This window comes from Chionomys nivalis, chromosome 22 (genome assembly GCF_950005125.1).
Source record: "Chionomys nivalis chromosome 22, mChiNiv1.1, whole genome shotgun sequence".
Classification (NCBI taxonomy): domain Eukaryota; kingdom Metazoa; phylum Chordata; class Mammalia; order Rodentia; family Cricetidae; genus Chionomys; species Chionomys nivalis.
The window spans coordinates 54,599,350-54,622,712 of NC_080107.1; the positions used below are offsets into that span (position 1 = coordinate 54,599,350).

The 23,363-nt window shown below is 38.3% G+C and overlaps 1 protein-coding gene and 1 non-coding gene across 2 annotated transcripts; both read right to left on the minus strand.

Moving 5' to 3' along the window:
* Window positions 1–9,658: 9,658 nt before the first annotated feature.
* Window positions 9,659–10,577, minus strand: LOC130864384 (olfactory receptor 1L6-like). Its single transcript, XM_057754640.1, is given in 2 exon segments — window positions 9,659–10,022; window positions 10,024–10,577. Coding segments are annotated over 2 exon segments (918 nt in total).
* Window positions 10,578–10,938: 361 nt separating this feature from the next.
* On the minus strand, window positions 10,939–11,123 carry LOC130864972 (U2 spliceosomal RNA). The gene has a single exon (XR_009056020.1). It is a non-coding gene; the product is annotated as a U2 spliceosomal RNA (small nuclear RNA).
* Between the last annotated feature and the right edge of the window lie 12,240 nt (window positions 11,124–23,363).

Consider the following 23,363-nt stretch of genomic DNA (forward strand, 5'->3'; position numbering starts at 1 on the left):
CTGAGGGTACCTGGGGAGGCGGGCCCCTGGCTTTTCTCCCACATGGAGGTTTTAGGGAGTGGGAGGTCCGGGTTCCCAGGGCCACTCTTGTCTCACTTCTTATGTCTACCAAGAATTGGCCTCCACTCACTTTTCTGCTTTTAAAATGGAAATTCTCCCTTCCAGAGAATTCTTTTATTCCCAGGCAAACAGGAATGTGTAGTTACCCTGTCATTTTACCTGTGTGTAATTGGACTTTGATAACCACAAATGATAATGTGACTGTTTTTGTCATTGAAGTCATTATCAGGACCTTTGAGTGTTTATGGCTTTGACCTAGCAGTATCATGACAAAGCAATCACTTTTGTGTGCACAGAGTCAGGTTTCTGTCTGAATTCTATTTTCTTTGTCAGCCATCTAACTTGTCAGAGACCCAGCTATAGAATAAAACTAACTAACAGAGACCCCAAATGATTCTGAAGGATGGAAGGAAAGAAGAAGAGAGAGAGAAGCACGTGTAGAGATTATTGCTGTGTTACTATAGTGACAGAGTTATTGTGTACTGAAAGTAACTGTTCCAAGAGTGATATGATTTGACTCTGCATAATACAATTGTCGAGCATTAATACACAGTTGTGATGGATAGTTTTATGTCAGCTTGGCTCAAGCTAAAGTAATCTGAGAGGAGGGAGCCTCAGTTGAGAAAATGTCTCCACAAGATCAGGCAGCATGGAGACTTCTAGGACATTTTCTTAATTAGAGATTGATGGGGAGGGTTCAGCCCATTGTGGGTGGTGCCATCCTGGGCTGGTGGTCCTAGGTTCTATAAGAAAGCAGGCTGAGCAAGTTATGAGGAGCAAGCCAGTAAGCAGCACCCCTCCATGGCCTCTGCATCAGTTCCTCCTTCTTAGTTCCTGCTTTGCTTGAATTTCTGTTCTGACTTCATTCAACAATAGAGTAAAATGTGGAACTGTAAGCCAAATAAATCCTTTTCTCCTCAACTTGCTTTTGGTCACGGTATTCCATCACAGCAATGGTAATCTTAACTAGGAGAATAATCATAATGTCTTCCTTCCAGGAACTTGGAAATGAATGGTTTGTATCAGCTTCAGACCATCAAAGAGTTTATAAATATTATATCAAGCCTTTCCTTGGATGACTAAGTCAGTCAGGCTGTGACTGGATAAAAGTGAGGAAAGAATAGGAATGAGGAAGTAATGAGGGAGAAGCAGGGAGTGTGTACATGTGAGAAAAGAGAGGGGAAAGATCACAGACTTCCTATCTTGACACCTTCCCTGGAATTTTTGACCATCCCCAGAACCTTTCCCCATCACTATGAACAGAGTCTGCTTCCCTGTTTTCTCTTTTTACTCGGCAGCAGTGTTTTTTTTCATAACAGCATGGGCTAATGGCTCAGGGATGGACTGATGTGCCTCAGAAAAAGATACACAAGATCTATGAGCTTTTCCTGGAACCCAATCCCAGACATGGCAGTTAGAAGCTAGATGGAACAGATGTCCAACCTCCTTTCTGTCCCTCTTGACCTTGGAGTCTTTATTCCCAGCAGTAGCAGTAAAATCTTTATTTTAGAGTAACCAGGACTGGGAAACGTGAGCTATCTCCTACAGAGAATCGTGGAATTGGCCTTGTTTTGCTGCCATGCAAGGCATGTATCATAGGTTAGAGTCCATCCATGGCTCCTGGGGAACTGTGTGCCTTTCAGTTCCTGAGAAACCAAGGCCTTCCCTCAGGCAGTGGAGCATTTATGCTGTCTATATATCTCTGTGTTCCCTAGAAGTCAGCAAGGAATATAGAAGCTTGCCTGGATGATTAATCTTAGACATTAATCTTGTGTACCCTTGATGGCTTTTGCAAACGTCATTGTATCCTGGCAATTACAATTGTGTTCTTCATGGCAACCACCATTATGTTATGTTTCTGATAAGGGGATAAAAAGTCTGATTTCTTGCACTAAAGTTATCCCCACTCTTCTGTGACCCCTCTGAACCTGGTTTGATTGACATTCTCCCTGACCACAATCAGATAATTCTGGCTTGGGAAGAAAGCACTGGTGCTTATACTGGCCTCCTTATTCCTCCCTGGCTACCTTTTTCTACTTTATAACTTCCAACTACCAATTATCAAGAGAAAAACTTACCAGTCATCAGAAAATAAATAATAATAAACGGGTGAAACAGACATGGCCTGGAGTGGGCATCAGAACTGCTTCCAAAGACCTACAGTTCTAGCATGCAAAACAATAAAGTGACTTGTTCTCTGTGGACCCAGAAGGTAGAGATATGATGCATGTAAAATCTGCAGAGGTAATAAGGGCTTCTTTCAGAAGATCATTCTAAAGTTTAAAATATTGTCAACCCAGTCAAACTTCCAACAAGGATGGTGGAGGGTCCCACAAAATCCCCCTGTAGCTGAGGAGCATTTGGTAGTTGATGACTGATGGGAGGAGGGAACATCAGTTATTTTTTTAGGGATGCTGTCCTTGGTGGTTTCCTGTAGCCTAGTGGATGACTCTATATCCATGCACATATCATCATCAGAAAAGTTATTAGAAAAAGAGTTATCAGTTATTAGAAATTAAAAGTATATAAAGCTGGAAGGGAGAAGTGATGAGATTATTTGGAAGGAGTTAGTGGTGAGAAATTAAGAGGCAGATATGTTATTAAAACATATTGTATTCATATATGATGTTCTCAAAGAATAAATAAAATGTATTTTAAAAATTGTTAAATTTATCTATACATATAAAATATATAGGAACAATTTTCTTATATTTTATAGTCTATAATATATGTGTAAACCCTATGCTATTTATAGTTGCCTATGTTTGTTCTTTGTATGGATGGAATCATTCATAATTTTTCAGTCAACATGTTGGATTTGATATTCATCCCCCCAAGCTATAGTAAAATTTCACACTCTCATTCATACTATCATTATTAGGGCATTTAAAAAGTTTTGAAATTCTCACTGTTTCCCATTTTAGAAAATAATATTTTTAACATGTTATATACAGTGTGATATCACTAGTAGTTTCTGGGTGACACATTGTTAGAAAACACATTAATATTCTGACAAGTAAATGCTTAAATCAAATGGAATAGATATCTACAAGCAATGCTAGTCAGTTGTGGCTACATGACAAATTAATTGAATCTCTGTGAACAACTTTTGGATTTTAGAATTGCAACTGGCAGAATTACAGTCTTTCTAAGATTGTATCATGATCCGATTATTCATTCTCCTGTTGATGAACATTTGAGTTTGTTGTCATGCTCTTTCCATTATTTGAAAAATAATTACCTCAAGTGGAACGCCTAATCTCATAAATATCAGATAAATAAATTTGTCTTGGCTCCTTCCATTGTGCATTTCTTCATTAAAAACCTGAATGTGAGTTGGATAAACACTTTGAAACCACCGTCTCCCAAAGAGGACATATCTCCAGTAACAATAATGCATTGTATTTTGTGCTTATTGTTGCTATTTTAGTAATAGTCCATGATTTATTATTTTATTAGAAATAGCCAAGAAGCTGGTATTTTGTTCACTATTGAACTTATATGAGGCTAGTATTATTTTTATAGGCAAAAGAGGAAACCATAATAAATTAAGCTCCAATTATTTTTCCATGTTTAGTTTATCTTATACATATCTTTCACAATCTTTTGCTACTCTTGTTCTAGTTTCTTTACAGTGTATGCCAAGGAGTAGAATTGTTTACTAGGTCATTGGTTCAGGTCTTTTGAGACCTGCCAAGGAGTGAACTCACACAGATCACACTACACCCACCCACCCACACACCACACATATGCACCACATACATACACTACATACACCATACCACACACACACACACTACATACACCATACACACATAAGCACACATTACACATACACATTACACATACAACACATACATCACAGACACACAAACACAGACACACACATACACACAAAATTCTGTGGGTTTTCTTCACACAATATGGATATTAAGAGGGTCTGTGCATAAGTCTGGGACCTCTTAGGGAGTAGGCAAGAACCAGGGATCTCTGTGGATCCAGGCATGAGTCTGGGACCTCTGAGGGAGTAGGCCTGAGCCAGGACTTCTGTGGATCCGGGTGTTGGTCTGGGACGTCAGAGGGAGTAGGTAGGAATCGGAAACCTCTGTGGGTCTGGCATGACTCTGGGACCTCTGAGGGAGTAGGATTGAGCAAAGTCCTCTATGAGTCTGCCACACCCAAGACTGGGTACACCTGAGTCTTGGAACTCCGAGGGTGTAGATTAGAGCCAGAGACCTTTACAGGACCAACCCAATGCCAGGGACCTCTGTAGGAACAGATCCAGATCAGGGAAAATTACAAAAACGGGTCTGATCTGACAACGTAGGCTAGAGCAGGCCTGAGACTGTAACTACATGGAGTGGAGCAAAGCCCGGGAATGCAGAGGAAACTCCAGAACACAGAGGGACCAATGGTGTAACTAGAACCATGGCACTGACTGTACCATCAGGAACAACCATCTGAGCCTTGAATTCACTGGCACCTAGATGATTAATCACCAGAACCACAGACAGCCACAACCACACCAATTAGAGGAAAAAAATGAGTAGACAAGGTAAGAACATATGCAACATCACAAAGAGCAACATGACACTAGTAAAATCTAGACACCCTACAACAGCAAGACTTGAACAGCCAAATATATTTGAAGCAGAAGAAAGTGACCTAAAAAATAACTTCAGAAGAATGTTTAAAACTCTTAAGAAGAAATGAGAAATTCCCTCAAAGAAATGGAGGAAAAGACAAACAAAAAATTGGAAGACAACAACAAATCCCTTAAAGAAAACTATTAAAAAGCATCAAACATGAAAGAAACTATTCAAGACTTGAAAACTGAAATAGAGACAATAAAGAAAACACAAGAAATACACATTAATCTCAAAAACAGACATTGCCTCAGAGTAAAGGGTTGGGTAAAAAATTTCCAGTCGAATGGACCTAAGAAACAAGCTGGTGTAGCTGTCCTAATATCTAACAAAACAGACTTCAAGCTAAAATCAGTCAAAAGAGACAAAGAAGGACATTTCGTATTAGTCACAGGAAAAATCCATCAAGAGGAAATCTCAATACTGGATATCTATGCCTCAAATACAAGGGCATCCTCATATGTAAAAGAAACACTTCTAAAGCTTAAATCATACATTAAATCCCACACACTAATAGCGAAAGACTTCAACACTCCACTCTCACCACTGGACAGGTCAGTCAGACAAAAAATGAACAGAGAAATAAGGCAACTAACAGATGTTATGACACAAATGAACTTAACAGACATCAATAGAACATTCCATCCAAACATAAAAGAATATACCTTCTTTTCAGCACCTCATGGAACCTTCTCAAAAATTGACCACATACTCAGTAACAAAACAAACCTTAACAGATACAAAAAAATTGGAATAACCCCATGTATCTTGTCAGAACACCATAGCTTAAAACTAGAATTCAACAGCAATACTAATTCCAGAAAGCCCATGAATGCATGGAAATTAAACCATGCCCACCTGAATCATCAATGGGTTAAGGAAGAAATAAAAGGAAAAATTAAAGGTGTACTAAAATTCAATGAAAATAGCCACACAACATACCCAAATTTATGGGACACAATGAAAGCAGTGTTAAGAGAAAAGTTCATAGCACTAAATGCCTATATAAATAAGCTGAAAAAATCCCACACTAGTGAAATAACAGAACATTTTAAAACTTTAGAACAAAAAGAAGCAGACACACCCAAGAGAACTAAATGGCAGGAAATAATCAAATAGAGAGTTGAAATCAACAAAATAGAAACAAACAAAACAATACAAAGAATCAATGAGACAAAGAATTGGTTCTTCAAGAAAATTAACAAAATAGGCAAACCTTTATCCAACTAACCAAAAGGCAGAAAGAAAATATATAAATTAACAAAATCAGAAATGAAAAAGAGGACATGAAAACAGACATGGAGGAAATACAGAGAATCATCAGGTCATATTTTGAAAACCCTGTACTCCACAAAACTGGAAAACTTAAAAAAATGGACAACTTTATGAATAAATATCACTTACCAAAATTAAATCAAGACCAGATGAGCAAATTAAACAGACCTATAACTGTTGAAGAAGATATAGAAACACTCATGAGAATTCTCCCAACCAAAAAAAAAAAAAACAAGAACAAAAACAAACAAACAAAAAAACAACCCTCAGGAACAAATGGTTTCTGTTCAGAATTCTACAAGATTTTCAAAGAAGAGCTAATACCAATACTCCTTAAATTGTTTCACACAATAGAAACAGAAGGAATTTTTCCAAACTCTTTATGAGGCTACAATTACCCTGATACCCAAATCACAAAAGACATTACTAAGAAAGAGAATTACAGATCAATATCACTCATGCACATTGATGCAAAGATACTAAATAAAACACTGGCAAATCGAATCCAAGAACACATCAGAGCCATCAACCACCCTGATCAAGTTGGCTTCATCCCAGAGATGCAGGGATGGTAAAACATACAAAAATCTGTCAATGTAATTCATCATATAAGCAAACTGAAAAATAAAATCCACATGATCATCTCATTAGATGCTGAAAAAACTTTCGACCAAATACAACATCCCTTCATGATTAAGGTCTTAGAGAGGACAGGGTACAAGGAACATACCTATAAATAATAAAGGCAATCTATAACAAGTCAACAGCCCACTCAGAAAAAATAAAGAGAAGCTCACAGAGATTCCACTGAAATCAGGAACAAGACAAGGTTCTCCACTCTCTCCATATCTATTCAATATACTTTTTGAGTCCTAGCTAGAGCAACAAGACACCAAAGGGAGATCAAGGGATACAAATTCGAAAAGAAGAAGTCAAACTCTCACTGTTTGCTAATGATAAGATAGTTTACGTAAGTGACCCCAAAAATTCTACCAAGGAACTTCTACAACTCATAAACACTTTCAGTAATGTAGAAGGATACAAGATTAACTCAAAAAAAAATGAGTAGCTTTCCTGTACACAAATGATAAATGGGATGAGAAAGAAATCAGAGAAACATCACCCTTCACGATAGCCACAAATAGCATAAAATATCTCAGAGTAACTCTAACCAAACAAGAGGAAGACTTGTATGACAAGAACTTTAAATCTTTGAAGAAGGAAATTGAGGAAGACACCAGAAAGTGGAAAGATTTCCCATGCTATTGGATACATAGAATTAACATAATAAAAATAGCAATCTTACCAAAAGCAATCTACAAATTCAATGCAATGTCCATCAAAATCCCAGCAAAATTCTTCATAGGCCTCAAAAGTATGGTACTTAACTTCATATGAAAAAGAAAAAAACCCAGGATAGCCAAAACAATCCTGTACAATAAAAGAACTTCTGGAGGCTTCACAATACCTGACTTTAAACTTTAGTGCAGAGCTACAATACTGAAAACAGCCTGGTATTGGCATAAAACCAGACAAGAGGATCAATGGAACCAAAATGGAGACCCAGATATTAATCCACAAATCTTTGAATACCTGATTTTTGACTAAGAAACAAAAAATATGAAATGGTGAACAGAAAACATATTTAACAAATGGTGGTGCCATAACTGGATATCAATATGTAGAAAAATGATAATAGATCCTTTGTTATATCATGTACAAAACTCAAGTCCAAATGGATCAAAGGCCTCAACATAAAGCCAGTCACACTGAACCTCATTGAATAGAAAATAGGAAGCACACTGGAATGCAATGGCACAGGAGACCACTTCTTAAATGTAACCCCAGTAGCACAGACACTGAGAAAAACAATTAATAAATGGGACATCCTGAAACTGAAAAGCTTCTGTAAAGGAAAGGACATGGTCAACAAGACAAAATAAAAATCTACAGAATGGGAACAGATCTTTATTAACCCCACTTCAGACTGAGGTCTGATTTCCAAAATATACAAAGAACTCAAGAAATTGGTTATCAAAAGAACAAATAATCCAATAAAAATTGAATACAGATCTAAACAGAGAATTCTCCACAGTGGAATCTAAAATGGTTAAAAAACATTTAAGGAAATGCTCAACATCTTTAGTCATCAGAGAAATGAAAATCAAAACAACTCCGAGATTCCATCTTACACTTGTAAGAATGGCCAAGATCAAAAACACTGATGACCACTTATGCTGGAGAGGTTGTGGGGAAAAGGGAACACTCCTGCATTCTGGTGGGAATGTACGCTGGTACAGCCCCTTTGGATGTCAGTGTGTTGATTTCTCAGAAAATTAGGAAACATCCTTCCTCAAGACCCAGTAATACCACTTTTGGTTATATATCCAAAAGATGTTCAATTGTACCACAAGGACATATGCTCAACTATGTTCATAGCAGCATTGTTTGTCATATCCAGAACCTGGAAACAACCTAATTGCCCCTTGACTAAAGAATGGGTACAGAAAATGTGGTAAATTTACGTAGTGGACTACTACACAGAAGAAAAAAATAACATCTTGAAATTTTCAGGCAAATGGATGGAACTAGAAAATATCATTTTGTGAGGTAACCCAGATGCAGAAAGACAATTGTCACATGTATTCACTTATAAGTGGTTTTTAAACATAAAGTAAAGTAAACCAGCCTACAAATAACAATACCAGAGAACTTGGACAACAACGAGGACCCTAAGAGAGACATACATAGATCTTATCTACATGGAAAGTAGAAAAAAAACAAGATCTCCTAAGTAAATTGAGAGTATGGGGACCTTGAGAGAGGGTTGAAATGGAGTGGAGTGGTAGGAGGGGGAGCAGAGAAAAATGTAGAGCTCAATAAAAACTAATAAAATTAAAAAGAAATATTTTACCTGATATCTGTTTATCTCTTATCACTGTCAAATTAGTGCATAGAACTGAACCACCATGACATGTAAGAGTTTTATTGGGCAGTGGGTGAGTAAAAGTCTTCAGACTCAGCTTGTAGTCTATAGAAGAAAATGGAAGGAAGGCGGACTGGGGTAAAAAGAGAATCTTGTAGTGCTATAAAGTACCAGGAAAGGTTTTGTTGGTGGAGCTCCATAGATTCTAATTGGTCCTTCAAAATAACCCCATGAATCTCTGGAACAAACCTGTCTTGGAACCTGTCAATGTTCTAATGTTCTCTCATTGTCTAGAAACAAACATGACATAAACACAGCAACACATTGTTGAACTGTTGATTTAACTTCTACAGGGAAAGAAATGTGCACATTCTACTGTATTCTTCCAGTCAGTGCTGTGGTAGAATGCTCCTTACACCGTCAAGATTTGTCACTCGTATTAGTTTAATAAAATGCTGACTGTCCAGTAACCAGGCAGGAAGCATAAGCAGGGCAAACAGACTAAGAAGTCTGGGAAGTGGAAAGGCAGAGAGTCATTCACCAGCCATATGTTGAGGAAGCAAGATGAGAATGTCTTACTAAGAAAAGGTTTCAAGTAACATAGTTAAACATAGAAAAGAATTATGGGTTTGTTTAAATTGTAAGGGCTAATTAATAATAAGTCTGAGCTAACAGGACAAACAGTTTATAATTAATATAAGCCTCTGTCTTTGGGACTGAATGGCTAGAGGACTGGGTAGGACAGAAACTTCTATCTACAAGTCAATCTTTTAAAGGCCTGTTTCATGTCTTTGTTTCTAAGGCTGTATATGAAAGGATTCAGCATGGGGGTAACTACTGTGTAGATGACAGTGACCACTCGGTCCTTTGTCACTGAGTAGGTGGATGAGGGGCGAATGTACACAGATATTATGGTTCCATAAAATAGTGCCACAACAGTGAGGTGGGCCCCACAGGTAGAGAATGCTTTGTACCTTCCTCCTACTGAGGGGACCTTCAGAACTGTCCAGGTGATACAGATATAAGAGATGACAATAAAGATAAAAGGGCTCATGATCACAATAGAGCCCTCTGTGAAGGCCAAAAGCTCATTGATGGAGGTTTCAGAGCAGGAGTGTCAGCAGTGGTTGCACATCACAGAAGTGATGGATAACATTGTCTCCACAGAAAGAGAGGCGGCCCATGAGAATCGTATGAGTGAGTGAGTGAAGATGTGATGCTGCCCAGGATGCCATCACTAGCAAGCAACAGCGCCTGGGGCTCATGGTTGTGCTGTAATGGAGTGGACGGCAGATGGCAACATAGCGGTCAATGGCCATTGCAGCCAAGAGGAAATTGTCTGTAATACCAAAAGCCACAAAGAAATACATTTGAGCAAGGCACTGGGTAAAAAGGATAGTCTTTCTCTGTGTCAGCAAGTTCACTAACATCTGTGGCACGATGACAGTGGTAAAGCAGATGTCCACCAGGGACAGGTTGGAGAGGAAGAAGTACATGGGAGTATGTAGGTGGGTATCTCCCTGGATGACTGCAATGATGACTGAGTTACCAATCACATTTATCAGGTACATGGTAAGGAAGCTGGCAAAAAGCCATACCTGTTGTTTGGGATCACTGGTCAGTCCTAGAAGGAGGAATTCTGTCATGTGACTCTGGTTTTCCCTGAGCATTGCTGTCCTGCAAGCAGAAAATATACAAGGATTGTTAGATATGTGTTTTACTTTGAGTCTCCAGTCTGTTGGAGCGGATGCCTCAGAGGTGTTCTGTTCATGCACTGTGTATGGATGCTGTTCATATTGACTGTCATACTGTCCTAATATGGCCTCATAGAACTGGTGTTAGGATACTTTAGATTCACACCAATTTTATAACTCTTTTTGTAAACCCAAATGGAGCACTTCAGCTCTTTTTGTTTGACCACAAGACAAAATTTATGGTAACTGCTTTTTATTTTTTCATAGGAAAGGTGTACAGAAAATACCCATTTTAATTTCCAAAGGTGTACTGATGACACTTTTTTTTTCTCCCCCAAAAGGGTCTACCATTCCTGGAAGAACTGCAATACCAGGTTGATGTGTGGTGTGTATGGAGTAAGCTCCTATTCCAAGTCCTGTTTCCAAAAATCCATGTAATATATTGTCCTCGGATGGAGGATGTATCAGATATTAGACTGATAAGAACTACACTTGATCTTAGCCAAAACGCCGAGAAGCAATAATGATGGCACATTTTTTTTTGCCCAGTCTTTTCTACTATTCTTTTAAAAAGTTAATTTTTTATTTCAATTTCTGACTCTGCTGGTGCCTTTCCCAAGTTCAAATTTTAGGCTCCTTGATAAGGAAAGTCTGCTTGATCCTGTGTTGTTCCAGTTCTTTCTTTTCTGTGTAGCATCAGTTTCTACCGCATGCTTCCAGTCAGGGTTTTCCTCTCCCTTTTTAAGAAAAAGTAGGCATCCCAAGATTCTTTGCAGTACCCCATATACATTCTAGGGATATGTTCCTGGGTCAAACCCTTCTTGGGGAAAAGTACTTTTGTAATTCTCTTGGTAGCTTAAAATGTGAGACAAAAAGTTTAGTTTAGGAGTAGCTTGCCCTGGAAGTTTCACATGTCGAACAGGGTATGTTAACTGTCTAGTGTGGGTGGGAAGGCGAAAATATGTTTCTGATAGGACTCTGTTTACTTAACTTTGGGCTTGACACTACACACAGATTGTGTCCCACAATCTAAAGTGGGTGGTGTCAAGCTTATATAAAGAGGACAGAGGCAGAAAAGAGAACAAACACAGGGCCAGGTATGGGATTTATGTCTGTGTGCAAAGGTGTGAGTGTGGAGATTGGATAAAGCATTGCCTCCAAAGAGAAATAAAAACAACCTCAAAGTTAGATTTTTAAAATTCTGAACTTGGGAATTGAGTCTGAGTGCTTGAACCAGAAATCTCAAAGCATAAAAACCTCAGAAATATTCTTAGACAGAGGTCTGCTTTAACAGACAACTCCCAGGGTAAGAGGATCTTTCAGTTTATAGGAGAAGGGCATAAAAGACAGATAGAAAGTAGACATGAGCAAACACCGTAATTAATATATGTTTGTGTAAAATATCCCATAATAATCTAAGTACTGATGAAATAAAAATGAAAACTGGGTATATAAATGCACACCTCTAATCCCAGCTACTCAGGAGGGGTGAGAAGATCTTCATTTCCAGGTCAACCCAGGCAGTTTAGTGAGACTGTATCTCAATAAGAAGTTACATTGGGCTGAGAATGTAGCTCCATAATAGAATACTTGTCTAGCATTTATGAGGCTCTGGGTTTAACTCCTGAATGAAAAAAGAACCCTCCCCAAACAAAACAAAACAGAAAATCTAAAGTAAAAGAGAGAAAAGACAATGCATTTATTAAATTAAAAGTGTAGGAATCAAAGAGTTTTCTAAAAATATATGGATTGGGAGGGAAATAATGGTAGAGGGAGGAACAGATTTGACTAAAATGTGTTCTATGCCAGTAATAAAAAGCTGATCAACAATGACAAAGATTAAAGTAAAAACACTTGTCCCTTTGTAAATTAAGACTGACAAAGAAAGACCTTAATAATATAAAATAGTGTGTTTTGGTGCAAGAACAGACAATTGACCAATAGAAAATGCTAGATAAAATGTAGCTCAGAATACAGTTAGAAACTGTGTTGATTTAGGAAGGTGGAAGCAGTTTCTCCTTCAAGGTCTATGCCTCTCCAGCTGTGGGTACTTGCTAGGTTTACAGTGCCAGGCATAAGTTCCTCATAGTGAGTACTTAAGTTCAATTCAGCAGATGTTGGTTACTAACCTTAGACACACGTAAGTGTAAGTGTAACTCTTACCCTCATTAAAGAAGCTTCTTTTATATCAGGTGAAAACTACTACAGACGTCCATATATTGCCAAGTTGCAGAGAGTGTCTGAGTTTCACAACTACATCATAGTACATTGAATAGTACAACTACATCATAGACTCCTGTACCTAAGGCTTAGGGAACATCTCTGATCCAGAAGACTGGGCGCCTGCTTCAAGACAGTATTCTTTATATGGTAGAAATGTACACCTGTGAAATATCAACATTGTTACCTAAATAAGGCCTGCATAATGACCTCATCAGTTGACATGCCAACATGGATGGGGGAAATTTCACAAAGTCTTAGCCTTAGAGGGAGTTTCAGATAGTTATTAGCATGGTAATGTGGATGCTGGGATTCAAACATGGGTCCTCTATAGGAGCAGCTAGTGATCTGAACTGTGGAGCCATTGCCCAGCCCCATATTTGTTTATTACTTTTTGCTTAGTCTCGTTTCATAGAAAATCTCAAGGAGGCAAATATTTAAAAAGAAATTCTATTCTCTAATTTAAATATCCCCAAACACTTATCTCAGAACTCAGTGCATCACTGTCCAGAATAAGAGTGACATTTATCTAAGAAGTTAACACAGGAAAATGATGGCCCTAAGAAGCCAGTGGGAGAGAAAATGTTTTGGTGTGCTGGAATATCAGTTTACCATATTAAGAAGTAGTATAATTAAAATTATAATTGAGTTGAGATTAAAATGTATTTATTTATGATTTATGTATAATGTTTGACTCCACGGAACACAAAGAAAATGATATTTAGGTGAATCTATAAATTAGAAGGGGTAGAGCTTAGGTAATATGCCTGGTGGTTAAAAAAAAACTGAAAGGCAAAACTAAGTTGTTTACAATATAATGGTGAATAAAACAGACACAAGTGAAGATTAAAAGCAGCTTGCAACACTTAACAGATGAGGTGCTAATATCCAGAATACTAATACCAATCGTCATCTTTGCTTCAGCAAGAAAAATATAAGAACACCAATATAAAGTGTGTGAGTAAGCTGAAATGTTTCCGAGTGTATAAATGGATGCTGAAATTCAATGGTAATTTCAGAGGTGAATTAAAATAAGCAATATTTTCCTTTATATTTGTTAGCTTAGTAAATGTTAGTGTGGAGGATAAGGACACAGGCTTGTAGGGATGTGGGTATGTATGGACTTGCGTATACCATCTGTATAAATTGGTTTCTTAATATTTTACAACCTGGAAATTCTAAATGTATTCTCAGGAGAGAGGCAGCCATAGGGAAATTCACAGATTGAATTGTTTTTTTGCCATTGTTAGTTGAGGCTGTCTGGGTGTCTATCATTGGATTGATAAATGTGACAGAAGCACACCATGGAGCTATTTATCAATCGTGGACTAGAATTTCCCAGAGCAACACTGATGGATTTTAATAAGAAACATATTTTGGGTGAAAAGGATAAGAAGGTGAATGAGATTCACTGCACAACATGTTTTATGTTAATTAAAATTAGGCATAATAACCCATGCGCCCGCACAGATGAACATTAAACACATTAGAATCAGGGAGTAATAGGAGCAAATTCACAAGTGAACAAGAACACAGAAAAGTAAATAAAATTAAAGCGGTCTAGTGCTGGCAATGTGTGGTTAGTATAACTTTGTCTTCAAAACCTGTGTATTAAAAAAAAAGAATCTCAAATCTTAAATAGAATTCAGGGGATTCCTTTTTAATTTTCTTCCCCAAATCATGAGCCCACCAGGAACAGTATGACAAGTCATCCAGTTCAAGTATGGTCAGTAAGGAGTTCTAAATCCTAACTTTTGGTATTTTGAAATCTGTGTAAATCGGGTTGAAACTCAAGAGTGGAGACCTAAAAGTCTGGAAGAACCAACTTCCTCTGTTTCCTGGTGATATTGGTATCTTTCTTTCTTAGGCAAATTGATCCATAATCCATTCAAGCTTTGGTACCTTTTCAAGGTGCTAGAGACAAAGAGAATCTCCCCATGTTGTAAATAAAGCATTTAATCTTTATATATGTATAATCATGGGGAACAGAATGAAACACATGACCCTGGACTATCATTATGAACTATCTAGAACTTGCCTATTTCATAAGTTTCCAAACTGTGCTCCCTGGGAGCCTCATGGATCACCAAGGAAGGGCCAGGAGTGCGAACTCTGAAAGGAAAGTTTCTAGGTCTCCTTTTTAAACTGGAGAATTCTATATATGTGTTGCATTTTGAGTGACCACATAATATGCAGTATGAAAAAAATCTAAATAATATACATTTTGTTTGTATTTTAAGCAAGAGTCTTAGGCTGTAGGGCTTCAGACTTTTTCTGTAGCCCAGGACATCTTCAAACTCTAGATACTCTTGTTGATTATGTGCCTGATGTCATATATTTCAAGTAATAGAGAAAAATATGAGGCTCAGAGAGGTGGTGAGCTATGAGCTGGTGCCATGAGCTAACATGTCAATTTGAGTATTATAAAAATCCAACCTTACCAGAAGTTTTCTCTCCTCTTATACTGTCTTGTATGAGCTTATGGTCCATGCTATTCTGAAGATGCTCAGATGAGACCAGAGAATCTGGGTTTAGGGACAAGTAGGAAGGACTGGGCCTATAGAAGCTGGGCTTTGTCCATCATCATCATGGCAGTTGCTGTTGTTTCTTCCAAAGTGCTAAGCTCCTTTATATTGGTGAAGTCAAATAAAATCCAAATCTTTCCTGTTATGTAAGTATGGAGACATTGTACTGGAAGTTAAAGGAGTATGCCCAAAGTCTAGGAAGCATAGGCAAAGGACTTGGTTTGTAGTTTTAGCCACGTTGAGTCCCAGATTTTATACTTGTTAAAAAGAGGGCATCATAAAACATAATTTCCTTTCATAACATGCCATGATTGTAGGACTTGTGAGCAGGATAACAACTTAAGGATAAAAACTTAAGGATAGCAACACTTACTCAGATATGGGCCAGTGATTTCCAGGGTACCTGTATAGGGGTTCATGTGTCTTCTCATCAGTGTCATTTGCAGTGCTGGCTAGAAGTGGAAGAGTGGCTGCGAGAACAATCAAAGCTTTCATGTCAAACTAGAAAGTAATAGGCTTTTCAGGCTAGGTGTGGGTGGTGACACCTTTTGAGTGTGTGTGTGTCTGTGGGTGCACATGTATCTTTGTATTCTCACCACTCTTCTCTTTTTCAGAGTAATAATCTTTCAAATGTGGCTTCAGACATGAGGAACATATGGAATATATGGCTTTCTCCCACTTTGGCTGCTACTACTGACCTCTTTAAATTTCAATAATGGTGAATAAGGGACAAGGACCTGGAAGGAGATTATTTACCCTTCACATGATCTCACTCTAAGGAGACAGGTGGTTTTTCCACTCACCAACCCCAGGGATCTCATTAAGAAGGGAGTCTTGGGAGAACAGATCCTGTGCAACCTCAGGGTTCACAAATTTCTTTACATCTTAGACAATTAGTGATTTGTTGTCATTGTGATTTTGAAGAAAATATGTATAGGGATTAGACCTGAGGCTGTTGCCAGAGGATGCCTGGTGTTGTGGAGAATGGATGTCCTGGGAATGGAGATCTTGGACTTTAGTCAGTCAATGAGAAGTTGTGATTTGGGGTAAACTTGTCATTTTTCTAGATTTCAAGATATTCATATAGAGATTGACTAATATAAGTTGTAAGAGAAGGTTTCCTGGAGAATCAGTCAATCTCAGAGACAAGCACATGCTCACATAATAATAGTCAACTGAACACTTTTGTGACACTGTGTGCTGATGTTTAAAGGTGTAGCGTTCTTGATATTTTTCATATATTTTTAATTTTGAAATTAACATTGTTATGGTTTTCTGTCTCTTTAAGGGACAAGCCACGCCTACTCGCAGCGACCTCTGACAACTCGTCCCATCTGGAAACTCTTTCTTCTTACTATCCCCTTTTCTGTTGTGCACACATGTCTTTGCCCCCTTTCTCTCTCTTTTCTTCTCTCTCTCTCTCTCTCTCTCTCTCTCTCTCTCTCTCTCTCTCCTTTAATATTTTTAGCTTTATGCCTATTTTCTGTGTTTATATGTCTTTTACCCACCACTGCCACCACTGCCGGTTTACACTCGCCTGCTTGGCTCTCCTGGACCTGCTACGGGCTGGCCCAGCCCGCTTGCCACCTTACCCGCCCGCCTGGGATGGGCCACTGCTCGTAAACTGCCCAGGGATCTTGCAGGGACCCACAACAGTCTCTGCTGGGCTGGCAGCTGCTCCCCGAACATTTTAAGAATAAAAAAGAGGGCTATGTTTATGAGCTACCCAACCAGCACGGAGATCTCATCTTGGCACCAGGAGAACCATCACCGGGGTGAGTGACTTTCGACCCTGGCAGTAGCCTAGGACATGGAACTCAGATGTTCCTCATCCCCTCTATACTTCCTGATCTTCCTGAAGGGGCTAGACTCCCCAGATACTGCCTCTCTCTTCCTATCCCTCCCAGCTTGCATCCAGAAGCCCCCTTTCTTCTGCCTCCCTCCCCTCGTCGGGCACATAACATCACCCAATTCAGCCTGTTTGGGTGCTGGGGCCAAATCGTGCTGGAGTTCCTTTGTCTCAATAGCCTGCCTGCAGCAAGCAAGGGAGGCCCTTTGTTTCTGAGCTACCCAACCAGCACGGAGATCTGATCTAGGCATCAGGAGAGCCATCACCGGGGAGTGCCATCACTGGGAAGGTACATCAATGGGCAAGGAGACCTGATCCTGTAAAAGAAGATCCATAGGGGAGCATTTGGAGGAAGAGATGGGCAGGCGTCAATGCAAGAATTCACCCAACAATCTGAAAAACAACATGTAACCACCAGAACCCAGCAACCTCACAACAGGAGGACATGAACACCTTAATCAAGAAGAAGAAGAAAAAATTGACTTTATGAAAGTGATAGATGCCCTTAAACAGCATGTAAAACATGCCCTTATAGAAATGGATGAGAAGTATAACAGAAAGTTTGAAGAATTGAATAAATCAGTGAATGATACCCTAGGAAACCAAGGAAAAACAATCAAACAGATAATGGAAACAGTTCAAGACTTGAAAACTGAAATGGAGGCAAGGAAGAAAACACAAACAGAGGGCTGGCTGGACATGGGAAATCTAGGTAAACGAATAGAGACTACAGAAACAAGCATAACCAACAGGATACAAGAGATAGAAGAAAGAATCTCAGATTCTGAAGATACCATAGAGAAAATAAACACACTGATCAAAGAAAACAGCAAGTCCAACAAACTCTTATCACAAAACATTCAGGAAATCTGGGACACAATAAAAAGACCAAACATAAGAATAATAGGAGTAGAAGAAGGAGAAGAAGTGCAGCTCAATGGTACAGAAAATATATTTAATAAAATTATAGAAGAAAACTTTCCCAACCTAAAGAAAGATATACCTATGAAGGTTCAAGCAGCATACAGAACACCAAATTGGCTGGATAAAAAAAAAACAAACATCCCCTCGCCATATAATAATCAAAACACAAAGCACACAGAATAAAGAAAGAATATTAAGAGCTACAAAAGAAAAAGACCAAGTTACTTATAAAGGTAAACCTATCAGACTTACACCTGACTTTGAAGGCGCAAGTCATAAACAATCCCACACCAGTTTGGAATTGTGATTAATAGGGTGGTATTTATTTAAAGGGGAATAAACTTACAGATCACCGTCCCAGACAACAGCCCTCTGCGCACGCAATTAGGAAGAAGTCTAGTCGCCGGAACCGGAGCAGGAAGTAAAGAGAGAGAGGAGGGAAGTGGCCGCTTTTTTTAAAGGGAAAGATACCACGCCCCAATGGGCTGGTATCTTGGCGGCTATTGGCTGGAGGAGCGGAAGGACCTCCCGCAACACCTCCCCCTTTTATTTAAGTAAGAGAGTTCTAAACCTACTATGAAATTATATACAATAAGTACAAATATCCTATTCTAACTATCTTAGGTCTTATATAATAGCTTGGCTAAGTCATGAGTCGAAAGTAACTACATTTATATAGTCTTCAACCCCATCGAAGATCTGAGAAGGGAAATAATGTTACCTGAGTAATTAGGAAGTGCAATCAAACAACTTCTAAAACATGCAACAAATCACAGTGACAACTAGCTACCTGGGCAATCACCTAAGGTCACGTTTGCAGCGTTGAAGCAACCAACTTTGGCTAAGGCCTAACATAACTGACACACCATTTTCAAAGGCAAGAAACTTGTCAAAACTATCTTACCCTGTCTTGGCAGGATATGACAGTCCTGTTTTTTCCATTCACAGATACTCTGTATTTCTGTCAGTGGTTGAGGTATGGGCATTTCTTTACCCAAAGGCCAGTTCAGCCAAGAAGAAAGGCTCCAGGTGGAGTGTCTTTGGTGCTCAACATTCTCTCGGGAATAGAGCGGTGTTGCCAGGAGCAATTGTGTCTCACTACCACAAAACTCTGAGTTAGATTAAAGGCCATTTTCTACAGCTCTTTGAAGAGGTTGAAGATTATCTATCTATACTGAGTATAATCTCTATGTGTCTAAAGAACCTGATTAGTCTAATTATAAATGACAAACTTAGAATACTATTGATCTATATAATTCTCAATACCTATCTAACTTAAAGACTAAGACAATAAACAACTGTGAAACAAATGAGGACAATGACCTCCAAATATAAACAATGTACAAATATACATTGCAGTATGGTAAATGTATATCAATACACAAGCAATATGTAAATATCTTAATCAGAGGTAGAAATGTACACTGCAATATGGTAAATATATACAATATATATCAATACAATATATGTCAATACATAAAAAATGTTTTTAAACAGAGGTAGAAACATGCATGCATACAATAGTCAATATTATTTCACTTTGTATCAATACATAAGAATCGATACCAATACATTTGTCTCAAAACAATAACTCACAAGTACCAATCTATTATCCCTTTTTTTTTCAAATGATCCCTGAGCTTATTATAAAATTCCTTCCCCAACCCTCAACCATATACCAATTTATAATCAACCCCTAAATGATGTCCCTAAACCCAAGGGCAAACTTTACTGGGAGAGGGGACGTCGTCCGCTAGAGTTACTTCCAGCTGTCATGGGGGCGACGTTCTTTCTGGGGGATCCTGTGAAAGTAAAATGATGGTTAAATTTCAAGATCGATGTCTTTTAAAATTGCAAATAGTCTCTGAGTATTTTGTGCAGGTCTGGCCAGAATGTTGTATAAGAGGTGCACCATTTCAGCTAACCAAGTTGGGATCGTCTTGTGCAGCTGGTACCCAAAACAGGTCTTGGAATAGCGCTATCAGTATCATGACGTCATATCAACCAGGTGGAGTCGTTGTTATGGGGCCCCATCTTCTTCCTGGAAACTTTAAATGTCACTTCAGGAAAAACTCATTGTTCATTGTGAAAAACTTAAACATTAATCATATAGACATATACACACACACACATATATATATATATATTCAATGAAAGGAATGATAGATATATTCAATGAAAAGTATGATAGATATGAAGAAAAGCAGAGATGTTTTCTAAACTCATATTTCTTTCTGTCCCCTATCATGGCTCTTGACATGAGACAGAAACTCCAGAAACTCTGGGTTTTTCTCTTACCAACAGGCTTGGAATTGGAGAGGGACTGAGCCAGAGTCCAACTTCAAAACCAGCTCTATAAATTTAGAAATATGGTTTAGTATATTTTACTTACACAACTTATTCAGTTTTCTTGATAGTTCCTATTGGGCAGGTATTTTTCCATCTGTCAGTATCCAAACATCCAGGATCCCTTGAATTTTTCAAAGATGAGTGTTTTCCTGTGGAGATAAGAACAGAACCCTGCCCCCATTCTATATGTTTTTCTTACCACCTGTAGGAATATCATCATTGTGGATGAGTTGTCATTTCTCCTTTCCAAGAGGTTTCTCCTCTTCAAATCGAACCTTTATTAATTTTGATGGTATCCACAATTTTTCTTCTCCTGTGGACACAAGAGCAAAACCCCTTCCCCAACGTAGCACATCTCCTGGCTTCCATTGAGAAGTCAGCACATCTTTGAAATAAATTGGTTGATTTAGTTCAGCAGACTTTTCCATTATCCAATGTCTTTCTGCTGCTGTCGTTCCTTTCTCATTAGCGTTAAGAAAATTCAAGGTCAATAAAGCATTATGTAATCTATTTCTGGGGGTATTTTCGGTCCCTTTCTGTTTGTTCAGCATATCCTTTATAGTACGATTTGATCTTTCTATAACTGCCTGACCTGTGGGATTATGTGGTATACCTGTAATGTGTTTTATATTATTATAAGCAAAAAAGCGTTTCATTTTCTTAGATACATATGCTGGACCATTGTCTGTCTTTATTTGTGCAGGTATTCCCATGATGGCCATAACTTCCAATAGATGTGTGATTACTGAATCAGCCTTTTCTGAGCTCAGGGCAGTAGCCCATTGAAAACCTGAATACGTGTCTATGGTGTGGTGTACATATTTTAATTTACCAAATTCCATAAAGTGGAACACATCCATCTGCCAGATTTCATTTCTCTTAGTACCCTTTGGGTTACACCCTGCAGGCAATGGTGTTTGATTATAGAAGGAACAAGTAGGACATCTCTTTATAATGTCCTTAGCTTGTTGCCATGTAATGGAAAATTCTTTCTTTAGGCCTTTACTATTGACATGATGCTTCTCATGAAATTCTGAGGCCTGCAACACGCTTCCAATCAATAATTGATCAATCTCAGCGTTGCCTTGTGCTAGAGGACCAGGCAGACCTGTATGGGACCGGATGTGTGTTATGTACATCGGACAAAGCCTGTTCCTGATTATGTCTTGTACCTGGATAAACAATGAAGTCAACTCTGTGTCATCTGGTATAAATTCAGCAGTTTCAATATGCAAGATAACTCTTTCTGCATATTGTGAATCTGTAACTATATTAAGAGGTTCTTTAAAATCCCTTAGCACCATAAGAATGGCATATAATTCTGCCTTCTGGACAGAATTATAAGGGCTTTGTTCCACCTTACTCAATTCATCTGACTTATAACCTGCTTTCCCTGATTTATTTGCATCAGTATAGAATGTATGGGCTCCAGTTATTGGAGCATCACGTACAATTCTAGGAAGAATCCAAGAAGTTCTCTTTATGAGGTTAAGTCTACCACTTTTGGGATAGTTGCTATTAATTTCTCCCAAAAAATTAGCACAAGCTCTTTGCCATGGTTCATTGTCTTCCCATAACTTTTTTATTTCTTCAGTAGTAAAAGGCACTATAATTTCTGCTGGGTCTATACCTGCTAGTTGACGAAGTCTCAGTTTACCCTTTATAATTAATTCAGAGACTTTTTCCACATAAGTTTTTAATTTTTTACTTGGTTTATTAGGTATAAATATCCACTCTAAAATAATATCTTCCCTCTGCATTAAAATCCCTGTAGGAGAAATTCTGGAAGGCAATATGACTAGGATGCAGCTAAGATTTGGGTTCACCCTATCCACATGTGCCTCCTGTAATTTTTCCTCAATCATTGTCAGTTCCTTTTCTGCTTCAGCTGTCAGTTTTCTTGGACTATTCAAATCTTTATCACCATCTAAGGTTTTGTTTAAATGAACTATTAGATCAGGTGTTATCCCAACAGCTGGTCGTAGACTGGAAATGTCTCCTAACAATCTTTGGAAATCATTAAGAGTCTTTAACCTGTCTCGCCTAATTTGTGCCTTTTGCGTTTTAATTTTCTCTAACCCTATTCTGTAACCTAGGTAATTAATAGAATTTCCTCTTTGAATCTTTTCAGGGGCAATTTGTAATCCCCACCTAGGCAAGACTTTCTTTACTTCTTCAAACATCCTTTCTAAAGTATCATTATTTGACTCAGATAACAAGATGTCATCCATGTAATGGTAAATTATGGACTTGGGGAATTGTTTACGAATTATTTCCAATGGCTTACTTACAAAATATTGGCACAATGTAGGACTATTGAGCATACCCTGTGGGAGGACAGTCCATTGATATCTCCTATTAGGCTGAGAATTATTATAAGTAGGCACTGTGAAGGCAAATTTTTCTCTATCCTTTTCTTGTAACGGTATGGTGAAAAAACAATCTTTCAAATCAATAACTATAAGAGGCCATCCTTTTGGTAATAGAGAAGGCAAAGGAATTCCAGATTGTAGTGGGCCCATAGGTTGAATTACCTTGTTGACAGCTCTTAAATCTGTCACCATTCTCCATTTACCGGATTTCTTTTTTACAACAAACACAGGAGAATTCCAAGGGCTGGTTGATTCTTCAATATGGTGAGCATCTAGTTGCTCTTGCACCAGCTGTTCCAATGCCTGTAATTTATCTTCAGCTAGAGGCCACTGTTTGATCCATATTGGCTTCTCAGTTAGCCATTTTAAAGGTAGGGCTGTTGGTACCTCTAAAGGTTTGGTATTTGCTGTATGTTCTTGTACAGCCTGAATGGCTGGTGACCTTTTCCCATAATATCTCATCATGTCCTTCCCAGAATTATGAGTTCCTGGAACTACAGGAATGTTAATCTGGGTATTCCAT